This window comes from Erpetoichthys calabaricus, chromosome 2, assembly GCF_900747795.2.
Source record: "Erpetoichthys calabaricus chromosome 2, fErpCal1.3, whole genome shotgun sequence".
NCBI lineage: Eukaryota > Metazoa > Chordata > Cladistia > Polypteriformes > Polypteridae > Erpetoichthys > Erpetoichthys calabaricus.
In genome coordinates this window covers 47964673-47990351 of record NC_041395.2, presented here as the reverse complement: position 1 = coordinate 47990351, position 25679 = coordinate 47964673, and the positions used below count along the sequence as shown (strand labels likewise).

General features: G+C 35.3%; 1 protein-coding gene across 2 annotated transcripts in view; it reads right to left on the bottom strand.

The window, feature by feature from the left end:
• scube2 (signal peptide, CUB domain, EGF-like 2) overlaps positions 1-25679 on the bottom strand; it is a 109188-nt gene that overhangs the window by 24308 nt on the left and 59201 nt on the right. The window contains exons 9-17 of one of the 2 annotated variants that reach the window (XM_028793756.2): positions 23637-23759; positions 21253-21369; positions 14937-15059; positions 14404-14520; positions 13863-13949; positions 10845-10967; positions 9095-9259; positions 8572-8775; positions 351-521 (exon numbers count right to left, since the gene is read on the bottom strand). In XM_028793756.2, coding sequence (XP_028649589.1) covers positions 351-521; positions 8572-8775; positions 9095-9259; positions 10845-10967; positions 13863-13949; positions 14404-14520; positions 14937-15059; positions 21253-21369; positions 23637-23759 — 1230 coding nt within the window. The remainder of the gene's footprint in view (positions 1-350; positions 522-8571; positions 8776-9094; positions 9260-10844; positions 10968-13862; positions 13950-14403; positions 14521-14936; positions 15060-21252; positions 21370-23636; positions 23760-25679) is intronic. The other variant, XM_028793757.2, reaches the window with a different exon arrangement.

Here is a 25679-nt window from a genome sequence, read left to right as displayed (position 1 = left end):
CATTATTATTATTATTTATATGGCAGACACCTTTACTAGGGGCATTTTACAAAATCTGAATGTACTAGAAATTTTTGTACATTTTTTCTACATTTGTAATAGAGGTAGGTTAGGTGACACAGAGTTTTAATTGGCAACTTTGTGATTTAAGGTTCAGCATTCTAAGAAGTAGGCCACATTACATACTTTTTACTGTATACAGTTTTAGGTCTCTGTAATCCCAGCTACAAAGTAAAAATGAAAACCATTGAGTAACAAAAATATGATTTCTTAAATTTATACAGTTGTAAACATTGTAATTTTACTTAACTCATTTGTTCTATACAAAACAACATACAGTAAATATTTACCTCCACATTCAGAAATGTTTCTTGCTCCAATGATTTTGGGACCACCTGCATCACCAGCAATAGGACACGACTGACAAGAAAGCTGACCTTCTTCATCTTGATAAGTGCCAGCAGGACATAAAATGCACCTTCCTTGCTCCCCATCGTAGTATGTTCCTGCACTGCAGCTAACTGAAAACAGATAACACAGTACTCCATGTACAAAATCCCAAATGACAATCCATTAGCAGACTACTGTTCTCTTAAATCAATTACAGTATATTACTCAGAATATACATTTTCAAATTAAAGATAGAATCTGGCACATAGTATGCAGAAGGGTATGCATTTTGTTGTGCATTGTTTATACACATATAAGCATCTTACAGTGAACATAATAATCATTAAATGAAATGTCAAAGCAAAAGTGTGCATTTTAACATAACTGCTCCATGAATATATTTTAGAATGTGGAGCACAGTATCTTAGAAACACCTTAATAAGGTTTTAACCCTGGAATTCCACAATTCTTTGCCACACTAAAAAGGCTAGAAAAGTTTTCTGATTAACGTAGGAACTGTTTTACAATTAGCATTTATAACATTCAGGAAAGAGTACATTCTAATAAGTTATTATTTTGTATTTATACTGGTACTGCAGGAATCCATCCATTATTTAATTTTCCCCTTCAAAAACCTGCTGATACTTTCAACAAGAATATATTATAAATGGTCATCTAATTTTGCACCCAAATCAAACTAACCCTGCCATTTTGTTATTTTATAACCCATCAAGTTTATTGACGATAGTTACTTCACATTTGAACTTTAATTTAATGCCTTTTTGTTTAAATGACAATCAGATTTCTAAACTTTTAACTTGAAAATTGTGGAATATAATTGGGATCTAAGTCTAGAGTATAATTTGGCCAAAAATACAAATAATTCATCCAGCGATGTGCTCCGATGAGCTTTATCAGACATTGAATTATACACTCATGGTCACAAGCTTTGTTACATACAGTAAGTACATATCTCTTTAGTTGGAGATGCAGCAGGCATAGCTAGTTTAGTTTGAAGGTACTTTATGAGTCACTGAGTATAAATATCTAAAGACACAAAAGTGAACACAATTTCTACAAAAGTTTGATGAAAAGCAGCTTGAGTAGGTTTAGGGACAATGTGCATAATAAACATCCACAGTTTACCTTCCACATAAAGAAGTAAAGATGCTGACAGTGATGGCTTTTCCACTAACTTTGAAGTTTTTGTCATAGTCTTTACTATTTAAAAAACAGTTATATTACATTTGTAGAAGTATGTTTAATTGTATAGTAGTAACAAGCAACAACAGCAGTTCTATCTGCAGAATTAACGTAATAATTTTCGATAAGAAGCCAGTTGCATTATTTCCAAAAATTATGAAAGCAAAATAAAACCTATAACATAGGGTAGCACTAAATAATATTATCACTTCCCCAAACCCTTAATTGCTTCTTATGTAAAATGTATGAATATTATAAGTATGGCGGCACGGTGGCACAGTGGGTAGAGCTGCTGCCTCGCAGTTGGGAGATCTGGGGACCTGGGTTTGCTTCCCGGGTCCTCCCTGCGTGGAGTTTGCATGTTCTCCCCGTGTCTGCGTGGGTTTCCTCCGGGCGCTCCGGTTTCCTCCCACTGTCCAAAGACATGCAGGTTAGGTGGATTGGCGATTGTAAATTGGCCCTAGTGTGTGCTTGGTGTGTGGGTGTGTTTGTATGTGTCCTGCGGTGGGTTGGCACCCTGCCCGGGACTGGTTCCTGCCTTGTGCCCTGTGATGGCTGGGATTGGCTCCAGCAGACCCCCGTGACCCTGTGTTCGGGTTCAGCGGGTTGGAAAATGGATGGATATTACAACTATATTTAAATTTAAAAATCAGGAAATAGTTAAGTGCACGCTTAATTTGAAATATGTCAGCATTCATTTTGATCTCTGAGAACAGTTAAAAGGTTTAGGAATTCATGACTTACAAATGATAAAATTGACCTCTTTAATAAATTCAAAGCAATGTTGACATGTACACATGTAGACATGAGTTTATATGCTTCTTCTTACCATTCATTTTTACTATATTTTATTTTATATTTCTTTTATGTGATAAAATTGTGCACTTTAGCTATGCATCCCATTCTAATGATTATAAACACAAATGTAATCCTATAATTGGGCAAACAAAAACCAAATTTTCAAAGGGATTGAAGATATTGTTGATGGTCAGTGTTCATCAAACTGAGAAGTTTCTAATTTTTTAGACGCAACTTTAGGTAGGTCACCATCAAAAATAAAGCTAATTTAAACAGACCCTTTTAAAGTTAAATTCATTGTGCACAGTCATCAAATTTGTTTTGTGAAAACAGACCAGATTCTGCTGAGTCAGACAAAGGGTTAACTGCAAGGCAACTATTTGGGCTTCAGCAATTTGCTTGATTTACCTCAGATGAAAGAAATAGTAATTCTCTCAAGAGGAGTTCATTTTTTAGCTTTTGTTTATCCTCAATGACCACTAACAGCTACCATCGTATTGTCTCCTACAGCTTTTATTTGACAAAAAACTTCAAGCTTTTCTAATGCAAAAATGAGAACCTATAGAGTTCTCCAATTGATAGCCACAAAGAGATTTAAAGGACCTTTCACCTCTTTTCATCACTTCAGCTGCTGCCTATTTGATGACATGGACAAACACTTTGGTATCACAGCGGTGAGGAATTGAACCTAATAAAAAGGGTCAGGTTTTTGCATCTCCTCATTTTCCTAATCAGAATTTCTCCTAGACTTCTCAAGGAAAATCTTTAACAGCTGATGCAAATTGATTCCCATGGTGACATTGAAGTCACTTTAGAACAGTTCACAGGCTAGGGTCATGCTGTGTAGCCATGTGTATAACGGATTTGCTGTTTAAATAGCATGATTGTATAAACAGCAGTTAAAATGTCCTCAGTACAAAAATACACAAATATTTTCAATGTGGCTTGGTTAATTTAAAGATCAGACATCAGACATTAAAACATGAGGGTATATATGCAATGAACATGTATACAATGTACTGTTTGTTTGCTCAGACACAAAAGAAAATGCTATATTTAAGAAATGTACATACAGATTTCAAACTTTAAATTGTGAAACTTAGGATTATCTTTTCTTGATGAATATTTAGAGTATACCAAAAATCTGTGTAAAGGGAATCGGTGGAAACAAAAGCAACTTCTTGAACAACTGTGTTTTTTGGAGAAAAATGAATTAATTACATTTAATCGTGTATACTAACTGCTAATATGTGTTGAACTATGTTTTTTGCAAATAATCTCACATTTACCATATGGTAATGTATTTTTACTGCCAATGCGTGAAATACAATTAAAACAACTGCACAGGTAAATGTAAATACTTAACACTACAATTAAATTAAAGACAACACATCTAAATACAAATAAAAACTAGTCACTCATTATATTAATAGTAAAACCACATACCTTATTTTCTTGTTTAACCAAGCATATTAAGACTAACCTTTTTGTCCAGTGTAGTCTATCATTTACTAATTCAAATTTGGGCAAAAAAAGAAAACTACATTCCATAAGAAAAATATTTTTCAGTAATGGCAGTAAAAAAATGATAGTGTGCAAACAGCTATGGCATGTTATTTGAAGAAGGACAACATACAGTATTGACAGCATTTTAAATATACTGTTAATATGTAAAATATGCTGCCTGCATAACATTTTACTTTATTTTTACTTTAGAAATGTTAAAATGAATCTCATAAGCCTGTTTTTCTGATTATTTTTGTCCCTCAAAAGATAAAGAAATAAACACACAAAAGTAAAGTTTTATATGTGATTATTAAAAAAAAACAGCTTTACATTATAATTAAATTTCAAGATACTTGATAAATATCTCTGTTAGCAGGACTTTCTAATTATATACATTGTTTTCTTCCAAACACAGTATGCTAAAATTTCAATTAACAAGAGTGGTGACTTTTAAACTATATTTAACAAGTGCAATTTTAAAACCAATGCATGGATAGATCATCCTTATAGTAAAATATACTTTCACTCAGGAAAAACAAAACAAGTTGCAATTAATTATCCTACAGCACAGTGAGCAGATCATCCCTTCCCCTCCCATTCATCACATCAAAGGCAATACTAAAAGAAAAGGATGACCAAGAAAATCGAAAGCCAAACACAGCTCAAATAAATCACCATTCGTTGACACTTCAGTAAACACTGGACTGAAATCAAAAATGCTGAAAGATAAATACTGTCTGAACAAATTGTCAGTTAAAAAGCACAGTACTGAAATTCCTCACACATTTCAGACACAAATAAACTAGTTTACCTAGTGTTTAGAATTTTCCTTTTCCTTTTATGAAAAGTGGCATCTGGAAACCTGTTTGGAACCGATTATGTAATAAAGTTGTTTTTTACTGATGTGTTTTTTAAATAGAACAACAGCTGACAGAAAAGTATTCAGTAATTTAGTTTGTTTAAAAAGCCTGATATTTGATCTTTCTACAGGCTAAATATGTGTAAAATCAACTTACGTTTTACACAAAAAAGTTTTCATTGAATGTTCTTAACAGCTCATAAATCAAAATGTCCAAAAAGCTATGTGTGTGTAGACTTTGCCAAAGTTTTTCATACTATAATGCTATGATGCCATCCAGTCTTCCATATATTTAGTGAACCAGCTTAATCCAATTTTAGAGTCCAGAGCCAGGACTAATTTCTAAAGTAATCGGCTCACTACTGTGCACACTTAAGCACATACTGTACCTAAACTTACTCATACTAGGCCAATTTATAGTTTGTTAGAATAACCAGAAAACATGAATGTAAATTAAGTTAAATTTGCTGTTTTAAATGTTAACATTAACTTATCTTTTTAATAATCTGTTCTTACAAAATTGCTTAAAAGTTTAATACAAAGCTCAATATTATCAAGGTCAAAACTAATATAAATACATTATCTGCCATTTCAAAATATAAAAAATGATAAACATCTAATTTTAACACTCAGTACTAAACAATTATCTAAGAAATTAGACAAGAAAATATAAGAGAAATTTAGAATGTGCATTCCTTTGCTGGAAAAAAAAAAATTAATTTATTTTAGCTGCTACATTTTGTAAATATATATGTTATTTACCACTGTAAGAGCCACAGTTTAATTCTGTATGGCTCACATTAGGCACTGACATCTATGAGAATTAAGTCCTCTGTCCTTGCAGGCTAAAGTGCCTCTTAAGCCCTAAATAAAGAAATTGTCTTTAAGGGTAATTCAGCCCACATGCACTCTCTCGGTCCAGAGCTTCCTTTCTCTCTAGAAACACACCATTGTGCCCTGCTGAAGGGAACAGCTTTGTAGGGAGGACAATAGTCCACTACAGGCCTGATCTGCAGATCTCTATACATTCTGGCCAAAGTCAGGTTCACACATTGGGCTTTGGGGTTAAAGACAGTTCTTAGCAGAAGCTGGAAAGCAAGTCTCCTGCTGTTCTATTTTGCTCCATTTTAATTTCTTCCCTTTCATTTTATACAAAAAGCAATGACATTGCCCAAAATAAATGGATGCACGGTAGCTGAAAGATTCAAATTATTTTTACAAGATCTCTTAAATGTTAAGCCACAACTTGCATATGTTGTGGCAGTGTCCTCAGTTTTGTGAATTGATTACATGTTTTGGATAATACAGGTTCAGAGATACATATTATTGTCAAGTAAATGGGATGGCAAAAGTTGCAAAGAATATTTAAACAACATCTCCACAAATTTCTACTTTACGAGACTAAAGCAAGACAATTGAAATGTGCTATTAATACTCTTTGCTCCATCAAACATTTTTGCAATTTGTATAGTAACACAAAATAATTTATATTATTTGTAAGATTTTAAGGTATAATAACGAAGATTTTAAATCACTTATACTTATATAAAAAAAAATTAAAATTGAGTAACTGAGGAATAAATTAAGGAAAAAATACTAATATTGTACAACGGTGTTCTTTGATTAAAATAATAATACAATATTTTAAAAAGACAATGATTAAATGAAGTCAAATGACCACAGTTTTTGTATATAACTTTTAAATATGTTGCTGTGCAGTGCAAAGACAGGTTTACAGAATATTTCTGTACTGATTTATAAAAACATATTTTTGTGACTGTACAATTTTCATTGTAGCTGTACAATGCAATTTATTGAAAAAATATTAATATAAAATAAAATAATCAATAATAGTATCATTAGCTAAAAAACACAAATTAGTGTTTTATGCTAATAATTGGGTTATCACCAGAGCATACATCTTCTTTAAGCTTTCATCAAATTTTGTAATTCTATTTAATTATACTCTTTCAAGTCTTCCTTTAAAAATCACCCTCTCCATATAAAGGTGCAATATGGCAAACAAACAGCTTTAGAGAATTTTTTTTCTGTGTAAATAAATGGCTACAAGCTACACATGCCAACAGGCCCCCAGGGCAGCTTGAATTACCTGACTGACACGGTTGTTTGGCATGAATTTAGATAACATCTGAACCATAGCTTTGAACCTTTGGCTCCTGAGAGTGTTAATCACTAGCACTGTACATGTTCAAAGCCAGCAGGGAAACAGGGAACAGAGAGCTCTTTTAGGAAGGGATTAAAAGAAAACAAAAACAAATTAAATATTTGTAAGACTAAAGAGCATGTTACATGCTGCATCTTAAAAAGATCAAACAATTTCTATGAAATGTATTTCCCTTTAATTTACTTATTAACTAAACTTTACTCTAAATAACTCTGATAAATGCAAATATTGAAAGTAAACTTAAAAGTTAGAAGTGCAGATCTTTCAGAAATGCTGCTTAAATCAATATGATTATCATTAACTAATATTTTTATATCAGATTTTCAGCAAAAACATTTGTCCATCCATCCATTTTCCAACCCACTGAATCCGAACACAGGGTCACGGGGGTCTGCTGGAGCCAATCCCAGCCAACACAGGGCACAAGGCAGGGAACCAATCCTGGGCAGGGTGCCAATCCATCGCAGGACACACACAAACACACCCACACACCAAGGCCAATTTAGAATCACCAATCCACCTAACCTGCATGTCTTTGGGAGGAAACCGGAGCGCCCGGAGGAAACCCACGCAGACACGGGGAGAACATGCAAACTCCACGCAGGGAGGACCCGGGAAGCGAACCCGGGTCTCCTAACTGCGAGGCAGCAGCTCTACCACTGCGCCACCGTGCCGCCCTAAAAACATTTGTATATATGCAAATATTATTAACTTAGCAATATTAATTTTTCCATTGAGCCAACCATTTTCTATCACTTATCTGAGGGCAGCAGTCAAAGCAAAGATACCCAGATATCCTCTTTCCCTACCACCTCCTGCAACTCCTCCAGGGGGATACCAAGGTGTTCCCAGGCCAGCCAAGAGATATAATCTCTCCAGTGTAGTCTGGGTCTGCCCCGAGGTCTCCTCTTGGTTGAACATGCCCAAAACATCTTCCCTGGGAGGAGTCCAGTAGGTATCCTAATCAGATGGTCAAACCATCTTAATTGGCTTCTTTCGATACAGAGGAGCAGTGGCTCCACTTCAAGTTCCTACTGAATGTCTATGCTTCTCACCCTATCTCTAAGGCTGAGCCCAGACACCCTGCGAAGAAAATGCATTTCATGACCAACTTGTCACCACAGGTAAAGGCAGGAAGGTAGATCAACCATTAAATTGAGAGCTTCGCCTTTCAGCTCAGCTCCCTCTTCACCACGACTGACTGGTACAATGTCTGCATGAATGTGGATGTGCTCTGATCCACCAATTCATTTTTCTAGTGCTCTATAAATGGCACATAAAAAATAAAGAAGCACTACAAGATATGGAAGACTTTAGGTTTAGTTGCCCCACTATATAAGTATTCCACAAAAAGCTTTCTAGTGATTTTTTTTTCAATTCTAAGTACAATACAATACAATACAATTTATTTTTGTATAGCCCAAAATCACACAAGAAGTGCCGCAATGGGCTTTAACAGGCCCTGCCTCTTGACAGCCCCCCAGCCTTGACTAAATAAATATTAGTAAATTAAGTAATATAATTAAGTATTAATTACTTAATTAAGTAATTTAATTTAATTAAGTAAATATTAAACATTTATTAAAGATAGAATAATTTTGTAAAGACTAGCCACAAGACTCTCACATACCACATGTGTTGTCCAGTAGGACTTGCCCAGTACCACACTGGTCATTTGCATCGCGTGATTTTGAACCCTTTTTTGACAGTTCATACTCATTTCCACCAATGCGTATATGAAACTGCTCCCTATTGATTGATTTTCTTAGAGTACGGATAGTTTTCCGTAGTCTCTTCTCCGTCCGCTTCCGCACACAGCCCAAGTCACAAGATTCTGTAAAGAAAAATAAACAGACCTTGGTAGAGTGATTTTTTAACATTGCATTTCACTTGTTTGCAGGCAAGCATCAAAGATGGCCATAATCAGTCCAGCACAAATATCATACATTAGTATAAACAACTGCACTTAAGATAAACAGATATATCCCCAAACTGCTACCTAACTACTATACTACTTAAGTGTTATTATTTTAAAACAGGAGATACTTTTTCACACTCAGAAAGAAAAGTAAAAGGTGAGTGGGAAAAATGTTTTAACATACAGCAAGAGTAGGAAAGCAAACTGCACCTCTGCACAGACATGCTAAACCAACCTGTTACCTCTCCCTGGCTCAGTTCCATCTCAAATTCAGCCACAATAATAGAACCTTCTTCTTCTACAGCCCTCCGTCCTGGCTGACTGCGTCCTTTCTTTGAGGTATAACATTGTAGACGCACAAAACTGAACTGCAAGTTTTCAGCATGTGGGCCCCTTTTCTCTATCAAAGGCACAGAATTAATAGTACATTAAGTAAAAAGTGTAATGGTGGACACTTATAAATTAATAATATGAAAAGTATTATATAGCTTAAAAAATCTACTTGTACTTCTGGAATTACAAATATATTTCTGAATAATGCAACCAATCAGAATTAAAGTTAATTTTTATGTATGTCTTAAAAACAGACATTAATTTAAACATTATAAAAAATATGTATTATTTAACCTAAATTAAATTCAGTTTTTCAGATCTGAATTATGATAATATTATAATACGGAGGTGGGCAAAAGTAGGTTTACAGTTTCTCGTATGGAAAAAGGCCTACAGGTTATGATTAATACAACAGCTTTATTAACTCAATAGCTTTATTAACCTTATTAACTCAAAAGAATGTCACAATGGCACAGTACAATCTCTTAAGTGCTCAAATTGCCAGCCTTCATTATTTACACATTCTTGTAGTCTACTTGCTACACTCAAGCATACTTTAACAAGAATAATACAAATAAGAAGACAAATAATAGAAATAAATAATACAATAATTAATGAATAGATAAATAAAAATAAATTTTGTGTTTCACATACACACAACTGTAAACCTACATTCCTACTGTATAGTTCACATTTTTACAGATCTAGTTATCTAAAACAGACCCTGATTTCAATAGCAAATAGAGCTAATTAAGTTTATATGTCATTTTATGTTTGCTTAAAATTGTACAGAGTTGTATATGTTACAAAACAGAATATATTTTGATGTTTATGTTACTGCCTCATGGATCCAGTGCCCTGGGTTCAACTCTCCCACCCAGTCTGTTATCCATGTACAGTCTGCATGCTCTCCCTCTGGTTTACTTTGATGGACTAGAGTCAATTTGAGGGCTGTTTCCCTGATGCTATGCCCCGTGACCCAAAACTATATTAAGTAAAGGGTATTAGTAAGGGTATGTTATGATTATTTTATGATGTTGAACACAATATTATATATTTACTCTTATTTGTATAGAGTGTTAAATTCACATAAGAAAAATTTCATGTCAGACTTGAGTATGACTAATAAATCTGTTACAAAAATATTTATTTTCAACTTTCTTTATATCACCAAGTATATTCATTGACTTTGTAGTTTAATGCATTTGTGCAATTCTCTACAATAAAAACAAGCTGCATGGTATTTAAAGAAATAAGTCAATACAGTGCAGTTAAAAAAATAACTTGTTGTTCTCAGTTTGTAATTTGTGGCAATAATGAAAAACAAAGGAACCAAACTTTTTCTTTTGGTGAAACTAACAGTAGCACATTGCAAGCTCTGTTCTTGGTCTTTAGACATTACAATCCACCAATTGGAAAATTATTTGATTAATGGCAGGGTCAGGCTCTGGTGAAAGACACACCATGGCTAATTTAATTTGAAGGTGTGACAGCTGCACAAGTGCCGTGTATAGACACTGAAAAAGCATTTGTGCTAAAATATGGTTAATTTAAAAAAAAACATTCTATTCTATTCTGTTCAAACATAAATGTTTTGTTAAAAGATCAATTAATTGTTAACTCAAAACAGAAATCCTCTGCTTTGTATGTACCTTTAAGTGCTAATTTTAAAGTTTCTTTCAGCGTCTCTTGACTTCTTCTTAAATTACATTTTGCTGAGTTAACCTTAAAAGTTGCTGTTGTCTTGATCCGTGGAAAGTTTAAGGATTCCAGTCCTAAAAAAACAATAATAACAAAATCTACTATTAAATTACTAAACAAGTAACTCAAATTATCTTTGAAAAAGGGAGATGTGACTAAAAATTGGGTTTACAGAACAATCAATGGTTATAACTCCTGCAGATTAAAAATAATAAAATCTAGCATTATTCAATTTAAATGTAAAAAAATGAAACAAGGCTTAATTCATTTTGTAAATGTATATATATATATATATATATATATATATATATATATATATATATATATATATATATATGCATGCATACAATATATAATATAAATTATATATATATATTGTGGCGAGTGGCTGAGGGTAGTACCCAGCTGGGACCCCCAGGAGGACCAGAGGAGGGCTTACGCCTCCTCCAGACCATGAGGTGGCGACCGCCCTGGTGGCTTTGGGAACCTCGGGAACTGAGCTTGGAAGCTCAACCCTATAGGGGCATGTGGTCACCGCCAGGGGGTGCACCAATGCCTGGAGAGCCCTGGTCCTCAGCACTTCCGCCACTCCCGGAAATGCTGGGGGGAAGATGACCAGGGACACCCGGAGTGCTTCCGGGTGCGCAGCTGGTACTTCCGCCACACTGGGGAGTGCTGGTGGAAGATTATTGGGAGGCACCTGGAGCACATCCGAGTGATTATAAAAGGGGCCGCCACCCTCCGTTCAGTGGCTGAAGACAGGTGCGGAGTTGACGAGGTCTTGGAGGAGAGGAGTGGAGGCGGCCTGAAGAGAAGAGAGAGGCATTGTGAGGCCTGGACTTTGGGGGTGTTTTGGGGTTGTGTGCACTGTAGTTAATAGTAGTTATGTATAATAAACGTGTTGTGGGTGATTATACGATGTCCACCTATCTGTGTCCAGGCCAGCTTCCACAATATATATATACACACACATATACATACACACTTTGTATATACTGTGTATATATATATATACATATATATATACATACTGTATATAATATACAGTGTGTATATTTTATAGCACACGGACGTAAAGAAAACAAAACTATCTGAAAACCTAGGAAATATTGCAAAATGTTTAAGTGCTACAAATTACATTAACATAATTTAGAAAGCACTGCTGCAATTATATATGCTAATATTTACTACCTTTGTGAACCAAATTAGAACTAAAAACATAAAAAAGAAAATGACATTTGCAATAGGAGGTCTGACCAATAGGTTATTTACAAAGCTGGCAAAACAAAGTACCTAGAAATGGTCCTTTCTTAAGAATCCACTGATCAGGATCAAGACAGGTGAATATGTGCCTAATAGGGCAAATAGAATAGTAGCCACTATGAAGAACCTATGTTTTATAATATTAAGTGTTTTTTTAACAATTTGAGAAATAAGTCTTTGTATTTTTGTAGTATACTGTGTCTGTTTCTATATTTTTCTTCATTTTCCTCTATTGCCAACTGGCATTACAGTAATCCCTCACTATATCGCGTTTCGCCTTTCGCGGCTTCACTCCATCGCGGATTTTATATGTAAGCATATTTAAATATATATCGCAGATTTTTTGCTGGTTCGCGGATTTCTGCGGACAATGGGTCTTTTAATTTCTGGCACATGCTTCCTCAGTTGGTTTGCCCAGTTGATTTCATACAAGGGACGCTATTGGCAGATGGCTGAGAAGCTACCCGGCTTACTTTTCTGTCTCTCTTGCGCTGACTTTCTCTGATCCTGACGTAGGGGGATTGAGCAGGGGGGCTGTTCGCACACCTAGACGATAAGGATGCTCGTCTAAAAATGCTGAAAGATTATCTTCACGTTGCTATCTTTTGTGCAGCTGCTTCCTGAAACGACATGCTGTACGGTGCTTCACATACTTAAAAGCTCGAAGGGCACGTATTGATTTTTGTTTGAAAAACAAACTGTCTCTCTCTCTCTCTCTCCCTGCTTCTGACGGAGGGGGTGTGAGCTGCCGCCTTCAACAGCTTTGTGCCGCGGTGCTTCGCATACTTAAAAGCCAAACAGCCCTATTGATTTGTTTGCTTTCCTCTGTCTTTCTGACAGACTCTGCTCCTGACGCGCACTCCTTTGAAGAGGAAAATATGTTTGCATTCTTTTAATTGTGAGACAGAACTGTCATCTCTGTCTTGTCATGGAGCACAGTTTAAACTTTTGAAAAAGAGACAAATGTTTGTTTGCAGTGTTTGAATAACATTCCTGTCTCACTACAACCTCCTGTGTTTCTGCGCAAATCTGTGACCCAAGCATGACAATATAAAAATAACCATATAAACATATGGTTTCTACTTCGCGGATTTTCTTATTTCGCGGGTGGCTCTGGAACGCAACCCCCGCGATGGAGGAGGGATTACTGTACATTAGTTTATTCTACTTTATCTTACTTTACCACTGTTGATCTAAAAACACAAGGAATGTAGAACTTTAGATTTACAATTCAATACTTAAAAACAGGTACACTTATACAGTATATTGGTGTATATATGTATATGTAAATGCTATGTAGTATGCGTGTGTTGCTTTTACTGTCAGTTTCTTATTAATAAACCTTTACACACAGCAATGAGTAATACATATGAATATACTCTACTAAATTTAATTAGTTTATAATAAAGCAAAAATATGCTTACATACAAAAGCAAATTCATACTGATATACTGTAACAAAATGTTTAATAATCTTAAAAGTAAATCACATATTCTTAAGCAATAACCATCCACTATTACTTATGCCACAAAACAAAAGATCTTTTGAATATACAGAAATAAAAATAAACTTGATTATAAACATGTTTTACACCTTAGAATAAATAACGCAAAGCACAGAGGCTAAAACTGAAGAATGTGTGTGGTTTAGAACCTCAACGTTTATATAATTCATCTTCCAATAATTTGGAAATTTATGGTACTCACTATTGCAAGCCGACACATTTTCATTTTTTTGTCCATTAACACATAGGGAGGGCAATCCACATGTGACTGTATATGAATCTTCCAACCCTAAAGAAACCAGACAATAGTGTGCTAAATTGAATATAATGTGTAATGCAAAATAGTACATGTAACATTTCAAAAACATGACTCATTAGATTCCTAACATTTTCAGGTATACCAGAACAGCTATCAGAAACATTTTGTAAAATAATGGGTATACCTAACATTAAAATATATAATACATTCCTTTCAAAATTGCTAAAACCAAGAACATAAAATATTAGTCAAGCCAGTAACTAATTTAGTTAACGTGAAAAAATAACATTAGATAAAACAAACTGCACAATATACTGTATATAAGCATTAAAATTGTGCTCTTCCTGTCATAAACAGAAAAAACAGAATTTGAAACCATACAAGTCATTAGTTTTGTTCATTAGGCATGTTAAAGACACATAAAACTGTGTGCATTCAATTATTGTCCCAAAAACACATCTGACCTCTTTGCAATATTTCTTACCTGCCTGGATGTGCACATGTGACTGGCATGTCAGAAAACAGCAATCAATTCCTTCCACTTTACTGCAGTTTAAAATAGCTTTAGAATGCAGTTTATCACCTGGCACACCCTCTGATTCTAGACAGGGCAAAAACAGAATAATGCATGGGAAAACATTTTTGGCAGTATTTGCTTCACCCGAGAAAGCCATTCCAGAGAGTAGATGATTTTTGAGGATCACCTCTTTTAGTATTAAACAACTACATTAAATAGTCCAGTATTAAATTCTCAGCATGGTATTTAAGAAGTTAGATGCATGCAGAGAAAGCAACCATAGCAAGCCTGTGGGTTTTCAGTGAAAGAATAGAAAAAAGAAAAGTAAAGAACCCAAAGTATCTCCTGTTTTCAGAAATGCAATCCAAAATTGAAGGTGCATCAGATGATTCTTGCAGTTCATAGTATTTTCATCTCTGAAACACGAAGAACTGATGAACTTAAAAAAAGAGTTGAGATTGAAAAGCATCTAGACACCAGTCTACTTTGTTCTCCCTTACCAATACAATCTTTCTTGTTCCAATGAAGCTTGTAGCCCATAGGACAGTGACATTCAAAGCTCCCAGGCACATTCTCACAACCATATTCACAACCTCCATTGTTGACACTGCATTCATCAATATCTGTAAAAAATAATTCAAGTCTGTAGTGCAAACTGTAATGCATATACATAGTCACAGAGAATTGAACAGAATTATTATACATATGATTGAGTCCTCTGATAACTTTAAATGACCTGACCAAATACAGTACATTGATTTTTTTTTAATTTAATATCCCATAATAAATAAAAACTTCTTTGTGAGGCTTGTTTTACCAAAAGATAAACTCATGGTTATTTGGTCCTGTCATTATTAATTATTTGGGACTGGTGCAGATCTGAAAATTTCAGGTCTGTGGCAGGTACATTGAAGAGCAAAATCTGTATAAAGCATAACAAAAATATTCTATACAAATCTAGCTTTACAATGATGATAGTTAAGCCAAGTTTTATTTAGATTTAGAGAGTCATCATGTTTCTGTATAACATCCTGACATGAAGACTTATATGTACACATAATGACAGCCATCCCTCCGAGTTGTCTGAAACATTTACATTATTTACATAAAAATTCTGGCCAAACGTCCAGTTTTACTTAATGACAAATCTACACTGAAATTTTGTCCTTTGTGATACTTCAAATTCAAAGCATTGCAACTCAAAATTATGTATTCTTTGATATTAGAAGTAAATCTTCAGTAGGAAAAAATGAAATATGCTGCTTGCATCAGTACTTAATCTCTGAGTTGCAGAAGCTCATACTTACACAGATGAAAATCAATTGCTTAATGAGCAGTTGTCTTCCAATTGGCCTCCATCAGCGAATCATTAAAATAACACTTTGAAGGAGCTACAGAGCTCAGAACCTAAGACTGGTTTAAATGTGCACAAGTCAACCATATCAAGAGCTCTGTATACACAGGCCAATATGAGAGAGTGGAACAAAAGAAGTAATAACTCATAAAGAACCTTGTCAAAGTACATCTGGTGTTTACCAAAAAGCAAACTCCAGATGTGACTGAGATGCAAGAGAGACAGGGTTTTGTGGTCATATGAGATAAAACTAGAACTTTTTGGCAGAGGTTCAAAGAGAAATGTGTGATGCAAAAATAACACTGCCCACACCTCACAAAACATCATACCTACAGTGAAGTATGGTGATAGTGGAATAATGCTGTGAGACTGCTTTTCGTGTGCAACAACTAGGCATTTACAGCAAGTCTCCAAAAAACTGAACCTTGGGCGATTAATCTTTCAGCAATATAATGATCCCAAACACAAGGAAAAAGTAACCTTGGAGTGGCTTAAAGACAAAAAAGGCCAAGTATCATACAATGGCTCAGTCAAAACCTTCAGCTCAATCCAACTGAAAAGATATAATTATATATAGTACACACCAAACACTAAAACAACAGACAGATGGAGTGACTAACATTGATTATCTCATTACAGTAGCACCTGTCAAGGGGTGGGATATATTAGGCAGTAAGTGAACAGTCTGTACTTGAAGGTCATGTGTTAGAAACAGGAAAATGGGCATGCACAAGGATCTGAGCCACTTTGACAAGGGCTAAATTGTGATGGCTGGGACAGAGCATCTCCAAAACAACAGGGGCCTCATGTATAACGCCGTGTGTAGAACTCACACTATAACATGGCATAAGCACAAAAGCGTGAATGTGCGCACGCACAGAAAAATCCAGATGCAGGAGTCTGTACATATGCAAACTTCCACGTTCTTCCGCTACATAAAACCTGATCAGCGCCTGCTGTCCCACCCCAACTCTTCCCAGAATTACGCCTCTTTGAATATGCAAATCAATATAAATAGCCCTTAAGCTCAGCCTTCTGTGAAAAGACAATGGAAAAAGCATGGGGGAAAATATAAGAATTTCAGCGAATACCAAGTGGAGGCAAGGGAAAACGTACTATTTGTTGGTTTAAACTGTGGTATAAACAACAAAAGGAAGTTGATCGAGTGACAGAGAGTGTTGGAGAAACTCGAAAGCTCAAGTTCACAAACTCGCAGTCCCCAAAATAAAAAAGAAGTTGTCAGATATCAAAGTCGCCGTGAAAAGGGGAGTCGTAGCCCACCGTCTGAGTGTCATATGAAAGCTTATTACGGTACAGAGAAAAAAAATAGGCACACATTGGGAGAAAAGCATGAAATGTCAACTTTAATCTCGAAATTTCCACTTTAATCATGTAGTTTATTTTGTCATTAAAGTAGAACATCATAAACTTCATCTTAAGATCGTTTAATTTACTAGTTTCTCAAATTCCATTGTAACTAAAGTACCATGTTAAATGCTTTGTTTTGTATTTGATCTTCTATGTGCTCTATGTGTGTGAATCACTACGTGCTTCCGGGTTTTCTCTTCCTCCGACAGGACACAGAATCCATTACATTCGTAATATTACAGCTCTCTGAATAATTAAAATACTGAGATGTATACTTGATATAATTTTCAAGATGATAGGAGTTAAAGCATGTTATTAAACATGGGAACACGATGGCACAGTGATTGAGCGCGAATTTCGATGAATTTATTGCAGCAGTGCTGTCTCTTTCAAACATACTAACCCCCAATTCCTGTCCTTACCTTACTTTCTCCAAATACCCAATCGCCACACAATCAGCTCTATAATAGAAGTTAAGCTATCTGTAAGCTTATAACGCCGATTCTTCAAAACATTTAAGGAACACTGAAATATGTTTGTAGTACATGTTTAATTATTCTATCCTTCACGTCAGTCCCAGTGAAACATACAGTGCAAGGCAGGAACAAGCGCCAGATCCTTGCTAGCGTAGTGACACCGTGTCTTTTAATTATTAACAATATAGATTATTTAAATGAAGTTAAAGTTTTATCTGTATAATAAACATATTTTGCTGCATTTCATCTTAAAAATGATATCATCATCATATGTAAATACGCGCTTTATAAAGTGGCTCAGGCTGTGCAATATTATAACTGTAGTGTAAGTTTACAGTGAGGTGATTGTACTTATAAGTCCAAACAGTTCTACAAGGAGCACTTGATGAACTGATTGATTGCATTTAGAGCTCTTGGGATGAAACTCTTTCTGAATCGCGAGGTCCGTACAGGAAAGGTTTTGAAGCGTTTGCAGTGCAAACGGCAGCATGGTGCAGTGAGAGTAATATGGAAAAAGATGATCCGCTGTGGCAACCCCTAACGGGAGCAGCTGAAAGAAGTAAAAGAAGGTGCAGTGAGAGTTACAACGCTAAAGCAGTTATGGTATTTGGAATAGTTTGACCATTCCGTGGACCATTATATTGTTACTAGTTAATTACAATCAGATGCATTAAACTAATAAACAACATGCGGTTAATTTCAGTGTATTTATAAAGCCACGTCAGGGATGTGGATCTGAAAAAGAAAGGGTAACCACACAGGAACAGTAGTACTGCTTTGACGCTGGGTGCCGCCAGTCTACAAAACCGAGTGGAGAACTTGCGTACGCCAGGGTATAAGGTACCGTGGAAATGTGCGTGGCTTTACGCCAAGTTTAGGTTTTATATATCGCAATTTTGGCGTGAAAACGTTTGTACTCAACATTTCTGTGTGTACGCACCGTTTATACATGAGGCCCCAGGTCTTATGGAGTGTTCCCTATATGCAGTGGTAAGCACCTATCAAAAGTGGTACAAGGAGGAACAACCAGCAACAGGGTCATGTGCGCCAAAGTCTCATAGGTGCACATGAGGAGCAAAGCCTAGCCTGTCTGGTCCGATCCAACAGAAAAGCAACTGTAGCACAAACTTCTGAAAAACTAAATGCTGGCCATGACAGAAAAGCTTCAGGACATACAGCACTCCTCAGCTTACTGTGACTGCAGAGTCAGAGTGCCCATACTGAACCTTGTCCACTGCCAAAAGTACACACAACTAGCACATGAGTGTCTGAACTGGATCCTGAAGCAATGGAAGAAATTGACCTGGTCTGGTAACTCACATTTTCATTTAGATCATATAGATGGCCGGGTGCATGTGCATTGTTTACCTGGGGAAGGGATAGAAGTAGGATACACTATTGGAAGAAGGCATTGCTGGCGTAGGCAGTGTGATGCTATAGGCAATCTTCTGCTGGGAAACCTTGGGTCCTGGCGTTCATGTGCATGTTACTTTGACATGTACCATCTACCTAAAGACTGTTGCAGAGCACGTATTTTCTTTCAGCAGGATAATGTGATCTGCCACACTGCAACAATTGTTCAGAAATGTTTAGAAGAACCTGACAAAGAGTTCAAGGTGTTGACTTGGCCTCCAAATTTCCCAGACTTTAATCCAATCGAGCATCTGTGGAATGTGCTGGAAAAACAAGTCTGATCCATGGAGGCTCCACCTCGCAATTTATAGGACTTAAAGGATCTCCTGCTAACGTCTTGGTGACAAATGCCACAGGACATCTTCAGAGGTTTTGGGGAACTACACAGTATTTGGCAGGTAGTTTTAATAGTGTGGCTGATCGCGGTATCCTTCTTAATGAAAGCATAAGAGTCTGTGTGTTTGTCCAATTGCTATGTCTCTGTTGCTCCAACACATGGTACATCACAAATATTAACACTGCTTTTCAAATCCCAAATCAAATGGTGTATAACTGAGACACATGCATTGCATGGTGCACTGCAAACATTAATGCTGAGGTCTATATTGATTACTTAGATTTCCATCCATCTTAGACAGGTAACACAGCTAACATGCTAGTATAAAGTTTATGCTTTGTATAATAGAATGTGTGTGACAGCATATGTCTTTGTTGGTATTGTGCTATTATCAGTTTTCAGAACACATGCTAGTAAGAATTTCATGGAACTACTGTATGTACACTATATACTATTTATACATGACAATAAACATCTTGACCTTGCCGTGCACCAGTGTCGTTTGACTAACCTAAATAACTTGGAGCAAATCTGGCTGGAAGAATAAGGTGAAATCACTCCTATACTATGGTGGTTTTGTAATAGCCAAAGATTGCTTCATGTGTAATAAAATGTGTAAATTATACCTTTCTTTCTACAGTCTCTTATTTCAAACCAGTTCAACGTGAAAAATCTAGCACTGTTCTATCATTGAATTTCTAATGATAGAGAACAATAATATGCTTCTGTGATTCATTATGCCCTAGTCAACATTTACCAGGTCCAGTTCCTTTCATAAGCCACCATCAGGAGTTGGGCTATAAAATTCTGTTATTGCAGGACATCTTTTTAAATTGACACATAATATCCCAGAGACTAGGCAACAATGGAAAAGACACACATATTCAATATAGGCAATATCAAGCTGATTTTCTCTGATGTCTGAGACAGTAAACCAGGGAATAGTGGCAAGGAAAAAGGGATATGAAAGCTGCCCACCTTCTACTTTACAACGATGCCCCCACACACATTACATGGGTTACAAACATTTCTGTATGAAAGCTTGCTTTCAGATGCCACATCTACCTTACTCTCCAGATTTATATCAGTTTGACTTACTACCTTTACCAAAATCTGAAGGGCTACTTCCAAGGGATTCACTATGCCTATAATGAAGACGTTAAGTCAGCTACAGAATAGTGGTTGCATAAAAAGACAAAACATTTTATCTTAGTGGCATATAACAGCTTTGTCAGCTTTGTAACAAGTACTGTATATTAGTGTTCAAGGGGGTTATGTTAAAACCTTTGATCACCACTTGGTATATTTGTGATTATATATTTCACACCCTTGGTGTATATAGTTAGCTCTATAAAACAAAATCTACCAGAGTTATTCTGCTCAAAATCAAAACGTTACTAGCATTTTACAATGCTATCCCTGTGCCAGGGTATGTTCAGACTGAATTATTCCTGCCACACTGCTGACTTGTGTTTAGGATATACATAACACAGCTTGACTTGGAAATACACATTATATATTAAAGACCTCAGCCATCCTACACATTCACTTTTCTCTCCCTTTTACTCCACAAAATGGTACAGGACCTTTAGCACGTGTACCAGCAGATTCACAGGGAGTTTTTATCCACGGGTCATAAAGTTACTCAAAAGCCACTCATATTGACAAATACATGTTCTTGTATATATAATTCACATATTGTATACATAGGATGCATTCAATATATGATGTTGTAGTCACTGTCTTTTCTGTCTCTTGTTGATATTGTATGACTGTTACTATTCTGTTACCAAAAAACTTAATGGAGTTTTACATTTTTTATTACTGAAATAAACATGCCATAAAATTTAAATCTTTGTTGACATTACCTCCACAATGTGCTAGACCGTAGAGAGTGTACCCCTTATTACAAACACATTCAAAGGATCCAGGGTAATTGACACATGTGTGATCACAAGTCCTTTCAAAAAAGCATTCATCAATATCTACAACAAATGCAGAGAGGTTGAATCAAAACAAAAATTACCAAGAGCAATTGCCAATAGTGTTTCATAGTTTAGCAAAATAAGAAACAAAAAAGTTTAGTATAAATTGTATATTTCTAATGTATTAAACAATAATGTACACATTCTGCCTTTTTTCTCGGACTCCTTCAAAGACAATGCAGTACTGTTAACTATGCTATTGTAAATTTTAGGAGATAAAATACTGAATGTTGTAAAGCAATGGTTTTAAGAATTTTTTAAACTTGTGTCATCTTCATAAACATTTGAAGACATCATTTTAAATGACAAATGGCAGAAGTATAGGAGTCTTACATAATTTAAATAACTGAGTTGTATATTATGGCATAACGATCAACCAAAGTGGACTTAAATGATATTTGAGAAATCCTAAATTCTGAATCTTAATACATAAACAAAATGTATTTATAATGCTACACATTGTTGGTGGTTATGCACCTAACATATTAAAGCAGCAATCATTATTAGGGCTTAATGTTGTTATGGGTATGATGTTCACAATGTATATAACAGGAAGGATGGTGTTTGCCTTGGCAACATGAAAAATACTACTGCCACATTAGTTATTCATAGTAAATGACATTACTATGGTAATGGTAGTTCTTGGCATGAGTTAAAAAATATCATAAACTTAAAAGAAGATTTTATATGTAATTTTAGTTTTCAGTTTTCTCATTGGCAATTAAAAGTTTCACTATAAGAACTGGCACTGTCATTGCTACTTTCATAATATGGATGGAATAAATTATCCCTATTAAGATTTGAAATTTAACTAAATGACCAGATTGATTGAATTATATTAGCTGAAATTGTTCATTAAACAGTATGGGTACATTGTCATTCATGACATGAATTTTATTGTCCATTTACAGTATAGGTGAAAATTCATAGTAATTTAAAAACAAATACCAGCTGCCCTATTTTGGAAGTTAAGAGAACACATTTGGATTTTCTCAATCAAATGTTGCTGTGATTTCGGACAGGAATCATTTGAGTTCCTCCTATGGTACAGTAGTTTGAGCTGTGCTGCCACTTTGGCTACACTCTTTGTCTGTTGAATGAATAGAACTTGTCAAATGTACTTGCCCACTTAGTAACTAAACGTGCTCTCAGCTCACTAGGCAACAGGTGATGTCTAATTACCTAAATGATTATACAATGGTTAACATTATCTGCAAAATATACCCTGTATTTTCTTTACATACAGTTTATTGAGTCTGTGACATATTAAAAGATATGAATTTGTGTGCTTCTAGTACAATCCTGCTATTAGTGTCTTAGTAACCCAAACTCAAGTAATTCATGAAAATGGTAATGTACAGTACATGTTGGTTGATCATGGTATTTTTTTTAAAATTTCAAACTTCAGAACAGAGTGCCTTCGTAAAACATAACATACAAGTTACGTCAAATACATGTTCTTGTATATATAATTCACATATTCACAAAACTAGAAAGAACATTTAAAAGTGATGCACTCTTACTGTTTAAGTACATTGGTTTTAAAAAGTTTTCAGACCCCTTTACTTTCTTCACACTTTGTTTTGTACTGTTCATTTTATATGGATAAATGTATCATTTTTATCTGTCAATCTGTATTCAATAATATATAATGACAAAGTTAAATATGTTTTTAGAAAGATTTGCAAATTTATTATAAATGAAAAATTAAACTTTCCTATTGCTGTGGCACTCAAACTTGTGGCCCTAAACACATTCTCTTAAAAATATTTTTTCCCTTTAAGCAAAGAATTTAAAGGCAGAGGTTGTGTATCTTAGTGTGTGACTATTCTTAATACCTAGATAATAATTTAGATGTGATGGACAGAAGGTTTATCTGTATAATTTACTTTAGCAGACAGGACTTCACAGGCACCAGTTTTTTCAAAAGGAACAATGATTAATTTTTCTCTCTGCCCTTTTCTCTCTTTTGTAAACTTAGTGGTGACTGTTATACAAGATAAATATTGATTGTGACAAACTCACCACTGACAGACATTTTCAAATGTAATTTTCCAATAATCCAATATGAATGCTGCTCTTGTTACACACTCTACGGGAAGGGATATCCTTACAATTAATAACTAAAGACCACAAGTCTTTGCTGAGCAATTGACTGTGTCATTCTAGTTAATAGTGTCACGTCACCACCCCATCAAACAATTTCCAATGTTTGTACGATATAATCTTTGACGTTTTCATTTTTCAAAGTCTCAACTTCTACTTACCTTGACAAGATCTCTCATCAGTTAATAATTTGTATCCTTTTTTGCAACTGCATTCGAAACTCCCAATTGTATTTTTACAGAACTGATCACATCCTCCATTGCTGAACTGACATTCATCAATATCTGCAAAATAATAATAGTCAATAGAAATTTCCTACAATACATAAACACTACTTATAAAATGCATTGTATGATGAATTTAGGTTATGTAAAAAATCATCTTAAATACAGTAGAGCCTTTCCTTTAAACCTCAACAGCAGAAATTTACTTACACCAATTTTCACTGAAAGAGGCAAAGATTTTTATAAGTACAGCCCACAAATATTACTGACATTTCTTTTTTTATCCAAAAAGCAACAAACACAAAAAAAATTTAACAGTACTTTGAGTACATATTTTAAAAGATACAGTATACTGCTAATGTAGGCTTGCTGAACTGTTAGCAGTTAAAAAATATAATATGTTCTAAATAAAGATATGTTCAATGCCATGTATTTATCATAGTACAAATTATACAATGGAAAATGGTTCTAGTGCAGCCACACTGTCAGAAAAGTGCTACAAAAAATAAATATTGCTTGACTTCTGGTTGGAGATGTCATGACAGATTACATTTTTTCATGAAAGAAAGGATCAAAATGGTAAATTGTTTTGTTTCTTCAAGTGAGTCAGACATTACTTTTCAAAGGGCAAAAAGAATAATCTGGACAAGCAGGGTTTGTGTATTAGTGGCTGAGATAGCTAGTGAAACACAAAGTGCCAAATGGGCTCACAGTCAATATCACAGGTTTCTCTTTTAAACATCGCTGGCACAACTTAGGCCCCATCCGTACTACTATGTTTTAATTTTAAAACATTTGCATTTGTCTACGTTTTTGCCTTTCGTCCATGCTACCCAGTTGTTTTTTGACACCTGAAAATGATGACTTTTAACAAAGCTCTCCAGAACCTGATACTTTGTAACAACATTGTGGTGTGGACAAGTGAGAAATTCAGTTTTGAACTGTGTTTATTTCATGGCCCTTCCCTGATTGGTTTCTTCTCATTACACCGTCTCTCCAATATAGTGGGCATAGAACATTTGCTTCCTATGGTGCTTGTTGTGCTGTTTAACTGTATGCATCTAAATTGCATTTTGTAAAGTTTGAATGCTACATACATGTGTAAAATGCAAATTATTTACTGGTCCCTATAGTTTTGCGATAAATCCTGTGGCATTACTGTTGTAGAGAAAAATTCAGAGCCCGGTGAAAATCAGGCTGTAAATACCTTATTAATATTTATTCCTTATACAGTAATCCCTCGCTACATCGCGCTTCGACTTTTGCGGCTTCACTCTATCGCGGATTTTATATGTAAGCATATCTAAATATATAACGCGGATTTTTCGCTGCTTCGCAGGTTTCTACGAACAATGGGTCTTTTTACTTCTGGTACATGCTTCCTCAGTTGGTCTGCCCAGTTGATTTCATACAAGGGACGCTATTGGCGGATGACTGAGAAGCTACCTAATCAGAGCACACAGTTAAAGTTCCTGTGTGCTGATTGGCTCAGCGATGGAGTGCTGCATTAACCAGGAAGTCTCATCTCACTCATTCAGGATTAATGTGCTCCTGCTACTGCTTCAGGGGCTGTGTTCAAGCGCCAACAGAAGATGCAAATGATTGCAGAAAAGGTAAAAGTTTTGGATATGTTGAAGGAAGGGAACAGCTACACCGCTGCAGGACACCATTACGGCATGAGTCCATGATTCTTTTTATTTAAAAAGGAGGAAAAGCATATAAGATCTACAGCCGCAGTGTACTTTAACCAGGGTGCAAAACGAGTTGCAAGTGGATGTGATAAGGCAGTAGTCTGGATGGAATCTGCTTTAGGGATTTGGATTGAAGACTGCCAGAAGAAGAACAACGGCGATGCTACACAATCGCCTGAAGAGGCTCCTTTAGAAGAGCTGTAACGCTCTCCTTTGTTGTGCAGTAAAATTAAACTCATCGTTATCGGACAAATCGTCGTGTCATTGTTGGTGAGTAACCATAATTAAT